General features: G+C 52.0%; 1 protein-coding gene across 4 annotated transcripts in view; it reads right to left on the bottom strand.

Annotated features, from left to right (window-relative positions):
- The window catches only part of CSPG5 (chondroitin sulfate proteoglycan 5), a 63,419-nt gene extending 46,303 nt beyond the window's left edge, over positions 1 to 17,116 (bottom strand). For 3 of the 4 annotated variants that reach the window (XM_072154520.1, XM_072154518.1, XM_072154516.1), the window contains exons 1-2: positions 16,868 to 17,115; positions 6,925 to 8,455 (exon numbers count right to left, since the gene is read on the bottom strand). In XM_072154520.1, the coding sequence (XP_072010621.1) occupies positions 6,925 to 8,455; positions 16,868 to 16,934 (1,598 nt within the window). In that variant the 5' untranslated portion in view covers positions 16,935 to 17,115. Of the gene's footprint in view, positions 1 to 6,924; positions 8,456 to 16,867 lie in introns of all 4 variants that reach the window. The other variant, XM_072154517.1, reaches the window with a different exon arrangement.
- Between the last annotated feature and the right edge of the window lie 1,941 nt (positions 17,117 to 19,057).

Genomic DNA, 19,057 nt, shown 5'->3' on the forward strand with positions numbered 1-19,057 from the left:
AGCGGTGCCATCACTGAGAATACAGCCTATCCATCACTAGAGAGCAGCGGTGCCATCACTAAGAATACGCCTATCCATCACTAGAGAGCAGCGGTGCCATCACTGAGAATACAGCCTATCCATCACTAGAGAGCAGCGGCGTCATCACTGAGAATACAGCCTATTAATCACTAGAGAGCAGCGGTGCCATCACTGAGAATACAGCCTATCCATCACTAGAGAGCAGCGGTGCCATCACTGAGAATACAGCCTATCCATCACTAGAGAGCAGCGGTGCCATCACTGAGAATACAGCCTATCCATCACTAGAGAGCAGCGGTGCCATCACTGAGAATACAGCCTATCCATCACTAGAGAGCAGCGGCGTCATCACTGAGAATACAGCCTATCCATCACTAGAGAGCAGCGGCGTCATCACTGAGAATACAGCCTATCCATCACTAGAGAGCAGCGGCGCCATCACTGAGAATACAGCCTATCCATCACTAGAGAGCAGCGGTGTCATCACTGAGAATAAAGCCTATCCATCACTAGAGAGCAGCGGTGCCATCACTGAGAATACAGCCTATACATCACTAGAGAGCAGCGGCGCCATCACTGAGAATACAGCCTATCCATCACTAGAGAGCAGCGGTGCCATCACTGAGAATACAGCCTATCCATCACTAGAGAGCAGCGGTGTCATCACTGAGAATACAGCCTATCCATCACTAGAGAGCAGCGGTGTCATCACTGAGAATACAGCCTATCCATCACTATAGAGCAGCGGCGCCATCACTGAGAATACAGCCTATCCATCACTAGAGAGCAGCGGTGACATCACTGAGAATACAGCCTATCCATCACTAGAGAGCAGCGGCGCCATCACTGAGAATACAGCCTATCCATCACTAGAGAGCAGCGGTGCCATCACTGAGAATACAGCCTATCCATCACTAGAGAGCAGCGGTGTCATCACTGAGAATACAGCCTATCCATCACTATAGAGCAGCGGTGCCATCACTGAGAATACAGCCTATCCATCACTAGAGAGCAGCGGTGTCATCACTGAGAATACAGCCTATCCATCACTAGAGAGCAGCGGCGCCATCACTGAGAATACAGCCTATCCATCACTATAGAGCAGCGGTGCCATCACTGAGAATACAGCCTATCCGTCACTAGAGAGCAGCGGTGTCATCACTGAGAATACAGCATATCCATCACTAGAGAGCAGCGGTGGCATCACTGAGAATACAGCCTATCCATCACTAGAGAGCAGCGGTGCCATCACTGAGAATACAGCCTATCCATCACTAGAGAGCAGCGGTGCCATCACTGAGAATACAGCCTATCCATCACTAGAGAGCAGCGGTGCCATCACTGAGAATACAGCCTATCCATCACTGAGAATACAGCCTATCCATCACTAGAGAGCAGCGGTGCCATCACTGAGAATACAGCCTATCCATCACTAGAGAGCAGCGGCGCCATCACTGAGAATACAGCCTATCCATCACTATAGAGCAGCGGTGCCATCACTGAGAATACAGCCTATCCATCACTAGAGAGCAGCGGTGCCATCACTGAGAATACAGCCTATCCATCACTAGAGAGCAGCGGTGCCATCACTGAGAATACAGCCTATATATCACTAGAGAGCAGCGGTGCCATCACTGAGAATACAGCCTATCCATCACTAGAGAGCAGCGGTGTCATCACTGAGAATACAGCCTATCCATCACTAGAGAGCAGCGGTGTCATCACTGAGAATACAGCCTATCCATCACTAGAGAGCAGCGGTGACATCACTGAGAATACAGCCTATCCATCACTAGAGAGCAGCGGTGTCATCACTGAGAATACAGCCTACCCATCACTAGAGAGCAGCGGTACATCACTGAGAATACAGCCTACCCATCACTAGAGAGCAGCGGTGTCATCACTGAGAATACAGCCTATCCATCACTAGAGAGCAGCGGTGCCATCACTGAGAATACAGCCTATCCATCGCTAGAGAGCAGCGGTGTCATCACTGAGAATACAGCCTATCCATCGCTAGAGAGCAGCGGTGTCATCACTGAGAATACAGCCTATCCATCGCTAGAGAGCAGCGGTGACATCACTGAGAATACAGCCTATCCATCACTAGAGAGCAGCGGCGCCATCACTGAGAATACAGCCTATCCATCACTAGAGAGCAGCGGTGTCATCACTGAGAATACAGCCTACCCATCACTAGAGAGCAGCGGTACATCACTGAGAATACAGCCTACCCATCACTAGAGAGCAGCGGTGCCATCACTGAGAATACAGCCTATCCATCGCTAGAGAGCAGCGGTGTCATCACTGAGAATACAGCCTATCCATCACTAGAGAGCAGCGGTGTCATCACTGAGAATACAGCCTATCCATCACTAGAGAGCAGCGGTGACATCACTGAGAATACAGCCTATCCATCACTAGAGAGCAGCGGCCCCATCACTGAGAATACAGCCTATCCATCACTAGAGAGCAGTGGTGCCATCACTGAGAATACAGCCTATCCATCACTAGAGAGCAGCGGTGACATCACTGAGAATACAGCCTATCCATCACTGAGAATACAGCCTATATATCACTAGAGAGCAGCGGTGCCATCACTGAGAATACAGCCTATCCCTCGCTAGAGAGCAACGGTGACATCACTGAGAATACAGCCTATCCATCACTAGAGAGCAGCAGTGCCATCACTGAGAATACAGCCTATCCATCACTAGAGAGCAGCGGTGCCATAGTTCCTACACATAGCAGACATTTCCGCTCCTCCAGCGTCAGTCTCCGGGTTCTGCCAGGAGATGTCAGAGACAGGAAATTCTTTCCATGTGAAGTAGAAGAATCTCCTGTGAGTCCAGAAGAAAAAGGAGAAATCTCAATGGAAAAAGTGATGGAAATAAGTAACGAATGTTCTTACTCCCTGTTTCATCTGAGCAGCAGCACAGAGTATTTCAGCAGAGCACATGCTACATTATGTTACAATGTTATGATTACAGAAGAAAGATCCTGGGTCTGGATTTATAATGTATTACAGGCCGTCCCCGGGATAGGAACAGGATGGGTTCTTTAGGTTTCTACTTAAGCTGAATTTGTTTGTAAGTCAGAACTGGTATATTTTATAATTGTAACTCCCGATTTAAAGATTTTTTTTTGTCCCAGTGGCAATTGGATTTTGTGCTGACATGGGAACAAGGATGATCAATAAAGCTTCATTACAGACACCTTACAGCTGATCAGTGCAGCCTGGGACAATAGTAACATCCAGAGAGGTCACCAGAGGTCACAGGGGGCAGAGTTCCGTGTGTAGCTAGGGGTCGTTTGTAAGACGGGACTAACGGTAAGTCTGTTATATCCTAAAATATATAGAAACATCATCTACCAACCATCCACGTGGCAGCGCTGTACTGATACACAGGAGCAAATCTACTGCTGTGATTCATTATCCTCTGACAAACTGTACAAACACCTGGAATTTATAATCAGTGATCTGACTGCACAGTACTACTTCTCCTGTATATATACAGTGCACAGTACTACTTCTCCTGTATATATACAGTGCACAGTACTACTTCTCCTGTATATATATACAGTGCACAGTACTACTTCTCCTGTATATATACAGTGCACAGTACTACTTCTCCTGTATATATACAGTGCACAGTACTACTTCTCCTGTATATATACAGTGCACAGTACTACTTCTCCTGTATATATACAGTGCACAGTACTACTTCTCCTGTATATATATACAGTGCACAGTACTACTTCTCCTGTATATATATACAGTGCACAGTACTACTTCTCCTGTATATATACAGTGCACAGTACTACTTCTCCTGTATATATACAGTGCACAGTACTACTTCTCCTGTATATATACAGTGCACAGTACTACTTCTCCTGTATATATATACAGTGCACAGTACTACTTCTCCTGTATATATATACAGTGCACAGTACTACTTCTCCTGTATATATACAGTGCACAGTACTACTTCTCCTGTATATATACAGTGCACAGTACTACTTCTCCTGTATATATACAGTGCACAGTACTACTTCTCCTGTATATATACAGTGCACAGTACTACTTCTCCTGTATATATATACAGTGCACAGTACTACTTCTCCTGTATATATATACAGTGCACAGTACTACTTCTACTGTATATATACAGTGCACAGTACTACTTCTCTTGTATATATATACAGTGCACAGTACTACTTCTCCTGTATATATACAGTGCACAGTACTACTTCTCCTGTATATATATACAGTGCACAGTACTACTTCTCCTGTATATATATACAGTGCACAGTACTACTTCTCCTGTATATATACAGTGCACAGTACTACTTCTCCTGTATATATACAGTGCACAGTACTACTTCTCCTGTATATATATACAGTGCACAGTACTACTTCTCCTGTATATATATACAGTGCACAGTACTACTTCTCCTGTATATATATACAGTGCACAGTACTACTTCCTCTGTATATGGGACGGTGCACAGTACTACTTCTCCTGTTTATATACAGTGCACAGTACTACTTCCTCTGTATATGGGACGGTGCACAGTACTACTTCTCCTGTATATATATATACAGTGCACAGTACTACTTCTCCTGTATATATACAGTGCACAGTACTACTTCTCCTGTATATATACACAGTGCACAGTACTACTTCTCCTGTATATATACAGTGCACAGTACTACTTCTCCTGTATATATATACAGTGCACAGTACTACTTCTCCTGTATATATATACAGTGCACAGTACTACTTCTCCTGTATATATATACAGTGCACAGTACTACTTCCTCTGTATATGGGACGGTGCACAGTACTACTTCTCCTGTTTATATACAGTGCACAGTACTACTTCCTCTGTATATGGGACGGTGCACAGTACTACTTCTCCTGTATATATACAGTGCACAGTACTACTTCTCCTGTATATGGGACGGTGCACAGTACTACTTCTCCTGTATATATACGGTGCACAGTACTACTTCTCCTGTATATAAACAGTGCACAGTACTACTTCCTCTGTATATGGGACGGTGCACAGTACTACTTCTCCTGTATATACAGTGCACAGTACTACTTCTCCTGTATATATACACAGTGCACAGTACTACTTCTCCTGTGTATATACAGTGCACAGTACTACTTCTCCTGTATATGGGACGGTGCACAGTACTACTTCTCCTGTATATATACGGTGCACAGTACTACTTCTCCTGTATATATACAGTGCACAGTACTACTTCCTCTGTATATGGGACGGTGCACAGTACTACTTCTCCTGTATATACAGTGCACAGTACTACTTCTCCTGTATATATACACAGTGCACAGTACTACTTCTCCTGTGTATATACAGTGCACAGTACTACTTCTCCTGTATATATACAGTGCACAGTACTACTTCTCCTGTATATATACAGTGCACAGTACTACTTCTCCTGTATATACACAGTGCACAGTACTACTTCTCCTGTATATATACAGTGCACAGTACTACTTCTCCTGTATATGGGACGGTGCACAGTACTACTTCTCCTGTATATATATATAGTGCACAGTACTACTTCTCCTGTATATATACACAGTGCACAGTACTACTTCTCCTGTATATATATACAGTGCACAGTACTACTTCTCCTGTATATATACGGTGCACAGTGCTACTTCTCCTGTATATATACAGTGCACAGTACTACTTCCTCTGTATATGGGACGGTGCACAGTACTACTTCTCCTGTATATATACAGTGCACAGTACTACTTCTCCTGTATATATGGGCAGTGCACAGTACTACTTCTCCTGTGTATATATACAGTGCACAGTACTACTTCTCCTGTGTATATATACAGTGCACAGTACTACTTCTCCTGTATATATATACAGTGCACAGTACTACTTCTCCTGTGTATATATACAGTGCACAGTACTACTTCTCCTGTATATATACAGTGCACAGTACTACTTCCTCTGTATATGGGACGGTGCACAGTACTACTTCTCCTGTATATATACAGTGCACAGTACTACTTCTCCTGTATATATGGGCAGTGCACAGTACTACTTCTCCTGTATATATACACAGTGCACAGTACTACTTCTCCTGTGTATATATACAGTGCACAGTACTACTTCTCCTGTATATATATACAGTGCACAGTACTACTTCTCCTGTATATATATACAGTGCACAGTACTACTTCTCCTGTATATATGTACAGTGCACAGTACTACTTCTCCTGTATATATGTACAGTGCACAGTACTACTTCTCCTGTATATATACAGTGCACAGTACTACTTCTCCTGTATATATATACAGTGCACAGTACTACTTCTCCTGTGTATATATACAGTGCACAGTACTACTTCTCCTGTATAAATGGGCAGTGCACAGTACTACTTCTCCTGTATATATGGACAGTGCACAGTACTACTTCTCCTGTATATATATACAGTGCACAGTACTACTTCTCCTGTATATATACAGTGCACAGTACTACTTCTCCTGTATATATACAGTGCACAGTACTACTTCTCCTGTATATATGGGCAGTGCACAGTACTACTTCTCCTGTATATATACACAGTGCACAGTACTACTTCTCCTGTGTATATATACAGTGCACAGTACTACTTCTCCTGTATATATATACAGTGCACAGTACTACTTCTCCTGTATATATATACAGTGCACAGTACTACTTCTCCTGTATATATGTACAGTGCACAGTACTACTTCTCCTGTATATATGTACAGTGCACAGTACTACTTCTCCTGTATATGCAGTGCACAGTACTACTTCTCTTTTCCTGTATAGACTGAGTTAGAATGTCTGGGGCTGATCTCTGGTTACGTTATGTTGGCTGTTACCTGCAGAAGGCGCCGGTGTTCTCCACGATGTAGCACTGGCCCCCGTTGTAGCAGTAGGTGGGGTAGATGTCGCAGAGGGAGCGGCAGGAGTTGTTGCGTCTGATGTAGCCGCTTCTGCACTCGGTGCTGTTCTCCTGCGTCCCTGACAGGCTGTGCGTGTGGTCCTCATGGATGTCCGGGTGGGACTTGGGTGACAGATCTCCATGGAAGAAGACGTCTTGTCTCCCAGTCGGCTTTGTATCAACCCCTAGAGTCTGTATATTTGGGGTCAAGGTGGCCGCCTTAGGGATGTCGCCCACTCCCCTCGCAGTGATGTCATCATCATCATCCGCTTCCTCAAGGTCGTCGTCATCATCATCCTCAATGCCCACATCTTCATATCCGTCTGCATAAAAAGAGGGGGTGGGGTAGAAGTATGTGTCATCAAAAGGTGCAAAGTCCTCGTAATGGAGCGTCTTGTGCCACGGTGAAATTTTATCATGACTGGACTTGGTCGAGTCCCCACCGGCAAAGGGCGACCCCGGAAAATGAGGGAACGTCCAGTGGTCCTCTATATCAGAACGCTCATGATAGTCTAAGTCTAGCAGGTCAGACGGGGGTTCCGAGGGTCTTGGTGCTCCAATATGGGGGATGCTGGTGGAGGACAACTCTTCTTGGGGTTTTTCGGTCATCAGTGGCTGCTCAGTACCCCTCTGGGCTTCCAAGTCATCTAAATTTTTCTCCAAATCTTGTCCCTGAGATTTCCCCGTCTCAAAACTGACTTCCTTCTCCGACACGTGAGAGCTGTGGAGATCAGAATCGGATGTGGGCTGAAGGACGGTCTCTCTGGACACTTGGAGGAGATGGTCGACCTCGGCAGAGTTTGGGCTGATGGCCTTTTCCGTGATTTGTGGAGTGATGTCGCTGGTCGTAGATGACTGGGAAGGAGTAAAAGTCTCCAGGTCCAAAAGGTCCATTTCAGATCCAGAACGTGTGATTTGACCTGAAGGGGGTTTCACATGAGGGTCACCACTTCCAGAATCTTCTTGGCTCTCAGTCGTTGAAGGTCTATCGCCTTTGACCAAACTTTTTCTAAAGTTAAAGTCAATGGTACCTTGACCGAGAGGCCACGCCAAGTCGGTCACCGACTCCACATCATCCTCGGACAGCAAGGACCTGGAAGGAGGCTTCTCATTGTAGGTTTCCACCCCGCAGCCGACACAAACCAATGATTCGTTGTTCTCTGCCTTTACTACAACAGACTGAAGGTTTGAAGGACCTTCCGTAGAGGATACCACCATGGGTTGGCCAGCAGGAACCATAGAAGACACCTCACCTCCCTTAGAGGCAATGGGTGGGGATGGGGGCTGATTTTGAGATTTTTTGGACCTACCATGTCCCCAGGATTTATTGTCTACCTGTGTGTCCTCCCCTCGAGATCTTAGTAGTCGAGCTGATGACTTGTCGACGTCTAACACCCCTTTCTGAAGAAGAGAACGAAGGACCTCAGCGGCCGACTCGACATTAAGGCTCAGACTTCCATTTTTCTTATCTAAAATGAGAAAAAAATGAAAAATTTGTCACTGGAGGATGATGGTTGGTAGTGACCAGTCATGTTCTACGGAAGCGCTGAGGAAATATCTAATATGCCTTCAATCCTTGACAACCAACCAACCAGGAGAAGACATTCCCCCCCCCCCCCCCAAAGGGGGGGACTCAGCCTTCAGCCATATTGTAAAGATCTCTGAAATATAGGTCATGTGAATTGCTCTGTATGCTAATGAGACACAACAATGTGTGGCCTCTCTTAAAGAGACAGTGACCTCCCTGTTCCCATTGCTGATGGCCGGAGCGGTGCCTCACACCCGGCAGCTCAGCTACAAAAGTAAAAGGCAAAACCTTGGATGGAATAAAAACTATGAAGGTAATAAAGGAGGAGGGGTATATAGTTCTTGGGGTAGGTTCACAAGCAGCAGAATTACTGAGTAAAGTTATTTCTTTAAATTAGCTGAAAGGAGGAAAAGGGCCACAATGTGAGGGGGTGGAAGGGGCCACAATATGAGGGGGCAGGAGGAGAGGGGCCACAATATGAGGGGGCAGGAGCAGAGGGGCCACAATATGAGGGGGCAGGAGCAGAGGGGCCACAATATGAGGGGGCAGGAGCAGAGGGGCCACAATATGAGGGGGCAGGAGCAGAGGGGCCACAATATGAGGGGGCAGGAGCAGAGGGGCCACAATATGAGGGGGCAGGAGCAGAGGGGCCACAATATGAGGGGGCAGGAGCAGAGGGGCCACAATATGAGGGGGAGGAGCAGAGGGGCCACAATATGAGGAGGCAGGAGGAGAGGGGCCATAATATGAGGGGGAGGAGCAGAGGTGCCATAATATGAGGGGGGAGGAGCAGAGGGGCCATAATATGAGGGGGGAGGAGCAGAGGGGCCACAATATGAGGGGAAGGAGAAGTGGGGCCACAATATGAGGAGAAGGGCCACAATATGAGGGTGAGGAGTAGAGGGGCCACAATATGAGGGGGCAGGGGGAGAGGGACCACAATATGAGTGGGAGGAGGAGAGGGGCCACAATATGAGGAGGAGATGAGAGAGGCCACAACATGAGGAGGAAAGAGGCCACAATATGAGGGGAAGATGAGAGGGGCCACAATAGGAGGAGGAGATGAGAGGGGATACAATATGAGGAGGAGATGAGAGGGGCCACAATATGAGGGGGAGATTAGAGGGGATACAATATGAGGAGGAGATGAGAGGGGATACAATATGAGGGGGAGATGAGAGACCACAATATGAGGGGAGATGAGAGGGGATACGATATGAGGGGAGATGAGAGGCCACAATATGAGGGGAGATGAGAGGGGCCACAATATGAGTGGGAGGAGGAGAGGGGCCACAATATGAGGAGGAGATGAGAGAGGCCACAACATGAGGAGGAAAGAGGCCACAATATGAGGGGGAGATGAGAGGGGCCACAATAGGAGGAGGAGATGAGAGGGGATACAATATGAGGAGGAGATGAGAGGGGCCACAATATGAGGGGGAGATTAGAGGGGATACAATATGAGGAGGAGATGAGAGGGGATACAATATGAGGGGGAGATGAGAGACCACAATATGAGGGGAGATGAGAGGGGATACGATATGAGGGGAGATGAGAGGCCACAATATGAGGGGAGATGAGAGGGGCCACAATATGAGAGGGAAATGAGAGACCACGATATGAGGGGAGATGAGAGGGGATACAATATGAGGGGAGATGAGAGGGGATACAATATGAGGGGAGATGAGAGGGGATACAATATGAGGGGGAGATGAGAGACCACAATATGAGGGGGAGATGAGAGACCACAATTTGAGGGGAGATGAGAGGGGCCACAATATGAGAGGGAAATGAGAGACCAAGATATGAGGGGAGATGAGAGGGGATACAATATGAGGGGAGATGAGAGACCACAATATGAGGGGGAGATGAGAGGGGCCACAATATGAGGGGGGATGAGAGGGGCCACAATATGAGGGGGAGATTAGAGGGGATACAATATGAGGAGGAGATGAGAGGGGATACAATATGAGGGGGAGATGAGAGACCACAATATGAGGGGAGATGAGAGGGGATACGATATGAGGGGAGATGAGAGGGGATACAATATGAGGGGGAGATGAGAGACCACAATATGAGGGGAGATGAGAGGGGCCACAATATGAGAGGGAAATGAGAGACCACGATATGAGGGGAGATGAGAGGGGATATAATATGAGGGGAGATGAGAGGGGATACAATATGAGGGGAGATGAGAGACCACAATATGAGGGGGAGATGAGAGACCACAATATGAGGGGAGATGAGAGGGGATACAATATGAGGGGGGGATGAGAGGGGATACAATATGAGGGGGGGATGAGAGGGGATACAATATGAGGGGGGATGAGAGGGGATACAATATGAGGGGGGGATGAGAGGGGCCACAATATGAGAGGGAGATGAGAGGGGATACAATATGAGGGGGAGATGAGAGACCATGATATGAGGAGGAAAGAGGCCACAATATGAGGGGGAGATGAGAGGCCACAATATGAGGGGGAGATGAGAGGGGATACAATATGAGGGGGAGATGAGAGGGGCCACAATATGAGGGGGAGATGAGAGGCCACAATATGAGGGGGAGGAGGAAAGGGACCACAGTGTGAGAACATGGAAGGATGAGGAGCGGATAGAGGCCACGATGTGAGAGGGAGGAGAGGGACCACGATGTGATGCTGAGGAGGATTAGAAAGGGGGCAACACTGACAACTAGGAGTGAGAGGATCCATGAGTTGGAGTAAGATATAGGGGGGTGGAATGATGGGAACACTAGAAGATAACCAGGATGGGGAGAGGGGTCCGCCTACACTAGGGTCACCAGTCTATAGGCTCAGGTTGTGTGATCTTCTATGTGTCAGGATCGCAGCGCTATATGTTCCTCTGCTCCTTCCTCCTCCTCCTCTTCAAGGATTCCAGGAAATGCTGAAGACCTCAAAATAAGTAACATCTCAGGGTCATTGTCACCAGTGAGGACGGTGGCTGAGAGGGTCCAAACGCTGCAGACTATGGCGACTGGCTATGGTAATGTAGAAGGCGACACCTGACTGATACAGGATATAGGAGCGGATGTCACGGCTCCACCCCCAAATAACATCAGGCGTTACAATGTTTCATGTCCTAGAAATGTTTTCCACCTGACAATGAACCCACAAATCCTGCACCATAAGGGGGTCCCGCCAGGCAAAGGGGTAGTCACAGTGAGAATAGGTGGTGAATGTGAGGTCTCCCACCCCCGGGGGAAGAGGATGAGTGGAGAGCGGCCATGCAAGCCAGATATATGATGATCCACCTGTATGGGTCTGTGATGGATACGAGTGTATACAGCGCCCCCACCCCCGAGGAGCCCCCACCTGTATGGGTCTGTGATGGATACTAGTGTATAGAGCGCCCCCCACCCCCGAGGAGCCCCCACCTGTATGGGTCTGTGATAGATACTAGTGTATAGAGCGCCCCCCACCCCCGAGGAGCCCCCACCTGTATGGGTCTGTGATGGATACTAGTGTATACAGAGCCCCCCACCCCCGAGGAGCCCCCACCTGTATGGGTCTGTGATGGATACTAGTGTATACAGAGCCCCCCACCCCCGAGGAGCCCCCACCTGTATGGGTCTGTGATGGATAGTAGTGTATACAGCGCCCCCCACCCCCGAGGAGCCCCCACCTGTATGGGTCTGTGATGGATACTAGTGTATACAGCGCCCCCCCACCCCCGAGGAGCCCCCACCTGTATGGGTCTGTGATGGATACTAGTGTATACAGAGCCCCCCACCCCCGAGGAGCCCCCACCTGTATGGGTCTGTGATAGATACTAGTGTATACAGCGCACCCACCCCCGAGGAGCCCCCACCTGTATGGCTCTGTGATGGATACTAGTGTATACAGAGCCCCCACCCCCGAGGAGCCCCCACCTGTATGGGTCTGTGATGGATACTAGTGTATACAGAGCCCCCCACCCCCGAGGAGCCCCCACCTGTATGGGTCTGTGATGGATACTAGTGTATACAGAGCCCCCACCCCCGAGGAGCCCCCACCTGTATGGGTCTGTGATGGATACTAGTGTATACAGCGCCCCCCCACCCCCGAGGAGCCCCCACCTGTATGGGTCTGTGATGGATACTAGTGTATACAGAGCCCCCCACCCCCGAGGAGCCCCCACCTGTATGGGTCTGTGATAGATACTAGTGTATACAGCGCACCCACCCCCGAGGAGCCCCCACCTGTATGGCTCTGTGATGGATACTAGTGTATACAGCGCCCCCACCCCCGAGGAGCCCCCACCTGTATGGGTCTGTGATGGATAGTAGTGTACACAGTGCCCCCACCACCGAGGAGCCCCCACCTGTATGGCTCTGTGATGGATACTAGTGTATACAGCTCCCCCCACCCCCCGAGGAGCCCCCACCTGTATGGGTCTGTGATGGATACTAGTGTATACAGCGCCCCCCACCCCCGAGGAGCCCCCACCTGTATGGGCATGTGATGGATAGTAGTGTATACAGCACCCCCCACCCCCGGGAGCCCCCACCTGTATGGGCATGTGATGGATACTAGTGTATACAGAGCCCCCCACCCCCGAGGAGCCCCCACCTGTATGGGTCTGTGATGGATAGTAGTGTATACAGCGCCCCCCACCCCTAAGAAGCCCCCACCTGTATGGCTCTGTGATGGATACTAGTGTATACAGCGCCCCCCACCCCCGAGGAGCCCCCACCTGTATGGGTCTGTGATGGATACTGGTGTATACAGCGCCCCCAACCCCCGAGGAGCCCCCACCTGTATGGGTCTGTGATGGATACTAGTGTATACAGGGACCCCAACCCCCGAGGAGCCCCCACCTGTATGGGTCTGTGATGGATACTAGTGTATACAACGCCCCCCACCCCCGAGGAGCCCCCACCTGTATGGGTCTGTGATGGATAGTAGTGTATACAGCGCCCCCCACCCCTAAGAAGCCCCCACCTGTATGGGTCTGTGATGGATAGTAGTGTATACAGCACCCCCCACCCCCGGGAGCCCCCACCTGTATGGGCATGTGATGGATAGTAGTGTATACAGCACCCCCCACCCCCGAGGAGCCCGCACCTGTATGGGTCTGTGATGGATACTAGTGTATACAGAGCCCCCCACCCCCGAGGAGCCCCCACCTGTATGGGTCTGTGATGGATACTAGTGTATACAGAGCCCCCCACCCCCGAGGAGCCCCCACCTGTATGGGTCTGTGATGGATACTAGTGTATACAGAGCCCCCACCCCCGAGGAGCCCCCACCTGTATCGGTCTGTGATGGATACTAGTGTACACAGTGCCCCCACCACCGAGGAGCCCCCACCTGTATGGGTCTGTGATGGATACTAGTGTATACAGCGCCCCCCACCCCCGAGGAGCCCCCACCTGTATGGGTCTGTGATGGATACTAGTGTATACAGCTCCCCCCACCCCCGAGGAGCCCCCACCTGTATGGGTCTGTGATGGATACTAGTGTATACAGAGCCCCCCACCCCCGAGGAGCCCCCACCTGTATGGGTCTGTGATGGATATTAGTGTATACAGTGCCCCCCACCCCCGAGGAGCCCCCACCTGTATGGGTCTGTGATGGATACTAGTGTATACAGCGCCCCCCACCCCTGAGGAGCCCCCACCTGTATGGGTCTGTGATGGATACTAGTGTATACAGCGCCCCCCACCCCTGAGGAGCCCCCACCTGTATGGGTCTGTGATGGATATTAGTGTATACAGCGCCCCCCACCCCCGAGGAGCCCCCACCTGTATGGGTCTGTGATGGATACTATGTATACAGCGCCCCTCACCCCCGAGGAGCCCCCACCTGTATGGTTCTGTGATGGATACTATGTATACAGCGCCCCTCACCCTCGAGGAGCCCCCACCTGTATGGGTCTGTGATGGATACTAGTGTATACAGCACCCCCCACCCCCGAGGAGCCCCCACCTGTATGGGTCTGTGATGGATACTAGTGTATACAGCGCCCCCTACCCCCGAGGAGCCCCCACCTGTATGGTTCTGTGATGGATACTATGTATACAGCGCCCCTCACCCCCGAGGAGCCCCCACCTGTATGGGTCTGTGATGGATACTAGTGTATACAGCGCACCCACCCCCGAGGAGCCCCCACCTGTATGGGTCTGTGATGGATAGTAGTGTATACAGTGCCCCCACACCCGAGGAGCCCCCACCTGTATGGGTCTGTGATGGATACTAGTGTATACAGCGCCCCCCACCCCCGAGGAGCCCCCACCTGTATGGGTCTGTGATGGATAGTAGTGTATACAGTGCCCCCACACCCGAGGAGCCCCCACCTGTATGGGTCTGTGATGGATACTAGTGTATACAGCGCCCCCCACCCCTGAGGAGCCCCCACCTGTATGGGTCTGTGATGGATACTAGTGTATACAGCGCCCCCCACCCCCGAGGAGCCCCCACCTGTATGGCTCTGTGATGGATACTATGTATACAGCGCCCCTCACCCCCGAGGAGCCCCCACCTGTATGGGTCTGTGATGGATACTATGTATACAGCGCCCCTCACCCCCGAGGAGCCCCCACCTGTATGGCTCTGTGATGGATACTATGTATACAGCGCCCCTCACCCCCGAGGAGCCCCCACCTGTATGGGTCTGTGATGGATACTAGTATATACAGAGCCCCCCACCCCCGAGGAGCCCCCACCTGTATGGGTCTGTGATGGATACTAGTGTATACAGAGCCCCCACCCCCGAGGAGCCCCCACCTGTATGGGTCTGTGATGGATACTAGTGTATACAGCACCCCCCACCCCCGAGGAGCCCCCACCTGTATAGGTCTGTGATGGATACTAGTGTATACAACGCCCCCCACCCCCGAGGAGCCCCCACCTGTATGGGTCTGTGATGGATACTAGTGTATACAGCTCCCCCCACCCCCGAGGAGCCCCCACCTGTATGGGTCTGTGATGGATACTAGTGTATACAACGCCCCCCACCCCCGAGGAGCCCCCACCTGTATGGGTCTGTGATGGATACTAGTGTATACAGAGCCCCCCACCCCCGAGGAGCCCCCACCTGTATGGGTCTGTGATGGATACTAGTATATACAGCGCCCCTCACCCCCGGGAGCCCCCACCTGTATGGGTCTGTGATGGATACTAGTGTATACAGAGCCCCCACCCCCGAGGAGCCCCCACCTGTATGGGTCTGTGATGGATACTATGCATACAGAGCCCCCACCCCCGAGGAGCCCCCACCTGTATGGGTCTGTGATGGATACTAGTGTATACAGAGCCCCCCACCCCCGAGGAGCCCCCACCTGTATGGGTCTGTGATGGATACTAGTGTATACAGCGCCCCCCACCCCCGAGGAGCCCCCACCTGTATGGGTCTGTGATGGATACTAGTGTATACAGCGCCCCCCACCCCCGAGGAGCCCCCACCTGTATGGGTCTGTGATGGATACTAGTGTATACAGCGCCCCCCACCCCCGAGGAGCCCCCACCTGTATGGGTCTGTGATGGATACTAGTGTATACAGCGCCCCCCACCCCTGAGGAGCCCCCACCTGTATGGGTCTGTGATGGATACTAGTGTACACAGCGCTGGGCGTATCAGCCATGCAGGGCACGTGTCACCCCCTATACATCACTGACCATGTGATGTACGCCGTCTGCCTAGTTACTAGGGTCTGCGCTGCCCCCCAGGACCCCTCCCCTGTCTGTGATGATCTATGAAAAATTAGCTCCATGATCGCAACCAAGCGCAATCTTACAATGGGGGGGGGGGGGGTACACTGGGGAGATGGGAGGGGGCGACCCAATTCCTGTACATTCTCCCTCCTGCCCCCATCCATACAGAGCAGGAATAATGCATGAACATTAAGGGTCCGTACGGTGCCCCCCACCACCCGGCTGCCATGTCTGGAGCTCATTAACCCTTCCTATCCCATGTGAGCCGATGCATGAAGGCTCGAGCCGTGTTGCTAGGGGCTTGTGGAAAGATCTGAGCGCTGTGTCTGACACCCCCCACCCCAGCAGCGCTGTGCCCACCACCACAGCCGCCTGCAATGCCCAGCAGCATGGAGAGAGCAAAATCACAAGCCCAAATATATGTGCCCCCACAGTGCCTCCTGCCCCCACAGGTGCCCCCCAGCCTCCTGCCCCCACAGGTGCCCCCAGCCTCCTGCACACACAGTGCCCCCACCCTCCTGCCCTCACAGTGCCCCCAGCCTCCTGCCCTCACAAGTGCCTCCAGCCTCCTGCCCCCACAGTGCCCCAGCCTCCTGCCCCCACAAGTGCCCCCAGCCTCCTGCCCCCACAAGTGCCCCCAGCCTCCTGCCCCCACAAGTGCCCCCAGCCTCAGGTGCCCTGGCACAGGTGATGGCCACCTACCTCCTGCGCTGCCCTGGATGAGCAGGGAGCAGAGCACCAGGCTCCAGCACTGCAGCCACGAGTCCATTGTGAGCGATTGCTGCAGAGGGTCTGTGTCCTGGGGGGCTGCTGCGCTGCTTGTGGGGGGATTCAGCCCCAGATGTGTTGTATGAGCGCTCGGCTGTGCGCAGGGACAGGCTGGGGGGACATGCTGAGGATGCCAGTCCTGCTCTGCAGCTCCCAGCTCTGTGTAATACTGATACAGGAGGAGGAGGAGGGGAAGGATGGAGGGGAGGGGGCTGCAGGCTGCAGGGGGGCTGAGGACCACTCACTCACACACTACTATAATACACTGCACCACAGGGGGCGACACTGGGCCCGCCACACACCTGCACCTGCTAGCACTGCAGCATTAGGGCACCGGACTACTACCCCCAGCACAGGACTACTACCACCAGCACTAGACTGTCACCACCAGCACAGGACTACTACCCCCAGCACAGGACTACTACCCCCAGCACAGGGCTACTAACCCCAGCACAGGGCTACTACCCCCAGCACTAGACTGTCACCACCAGCACAGAACTACTACCCCCAGCACAGGACTACTACCCCCAGCACAGGACTACTACCCCCAGCACAGGACTACTACCACCAGCACTAGACTGTCACCACCAGCACAGAACTACTACCCCCAGCACAGGACTACTACCCCAGCACAGGACTACTACCCCCAGCACAGGACTACTACCCCCAGCACAGGACTACTACCCCCAGCACTAGACTGTCACCACCAGCACAGGGCTACTACCCCCAGCACAGGACTACTACCCCCAGCACAGGGCTACTACCCCCAGCACAGGACTACTACCCCCAGCACTAGACTGTCACCACCAGCACAGGGCTTCTACCCCCAGCACAGGACTACTACCCCCAGCACAGGGCTTCTACCCCCAGCACAGGACTACTACCCCCAGCACAGGGCTACTACCCCCAGCACAGGACTACTACCCCCAGCACTAGACTGTCACCACCAGCACAGGACTACTACCCCCAGCACAGGGCTTCTACCCCCAGCACAGGACTACTACCCCCAGCACAGGGCTACTACCCCCAGCACAGGACTACTACCCCCAGCACCGGACTACTACCCCCAGCACAGGGCTACTACCCCCAGCACAGGACTACTACCCCCAGCACAGGGCTACTACCCCCAGCACAGGACTACTACCCCCAGCACCGGACTACTACCCCCAGCACAGGACTACTACCCCCAGCACTAGACTGTCACCACCAGCACAGAACTACTACCCCCAGCACAGGACTACTACCCCCAGCACAGGGCTACTACCCCCAGCACAGGACTACTACCCCCAGCACAGGACTACTACCACCAGCACTAGACTGTCACCACCAGCACAGAACTACTACCCCCAGCACAGGACTACTACCCCCAGCACAGGGCTACTACCCCCAGCACAGGACTACTACCCCCAGCACTAGACTGTCACCACCAGCACAGGGCTACTACCCCCAGCACAGGGCTACTACCCCCAGCACAGGACTACTACCCCCAGCACAGGACTACTACCCCCAGCACTAGACTGTCACCACCAGCACAGGGCTAGTACCCCCAGCACAGGACTACTACCCTCAGCACAGGGCTACTACCCCCAGCACATGACTACTACCACCAGCACAGGACTACTACCCCCAGCACTAGACTGTCACCACCAGCACAGGGCTACTACCCCCAGCACAGAACTACTACCCCAGCAAAGGACTACTACCCCAGCACAGGACTACTACCCCCAGCACAGGGCTACTACCCCCAGCACAGGGCTACTATCCCCAGCACTAGACTGTCACCACCAGCACTAGACTGTCACCCCCAGCACAGGACTACTACCCCCAGCACATGACTACTACCAACAGCACAGGACTACTACCCCCAGCACTAGACTGTCACCACCAGCACAGGGCTACTACCCCCAGCACAGGGCTACTACCCCCAGCACAGGACTACTACCCCAGCACAGGACTACTACCCCAGCACAGGACTACTACCCCCAGCACAGGGCTACTACCCCCAGCACAGGGCTACTACCCCCAGCACAGGGCTACTACCCCCAGCACAGGACTACTACCCCCAGCACAGGACTACTACCACCAGCACTAGACTGTCACCACCAGCACAGAACTACTACCCCA

This window comes from Engystomops pustulosus, chromosome 5 (assembly GCF_040894005.1).
Source record: "Engystomops pustulosus chromosome 5, aEngPut4.maternal, whole genome shotgun sequence".
Taxonomy (NCBI): Eukaryota; Metazoa; Chordata; class Amphibia; order Anura; family Leptodactylidae; genus Engystomops; species Engystomops pustulosus.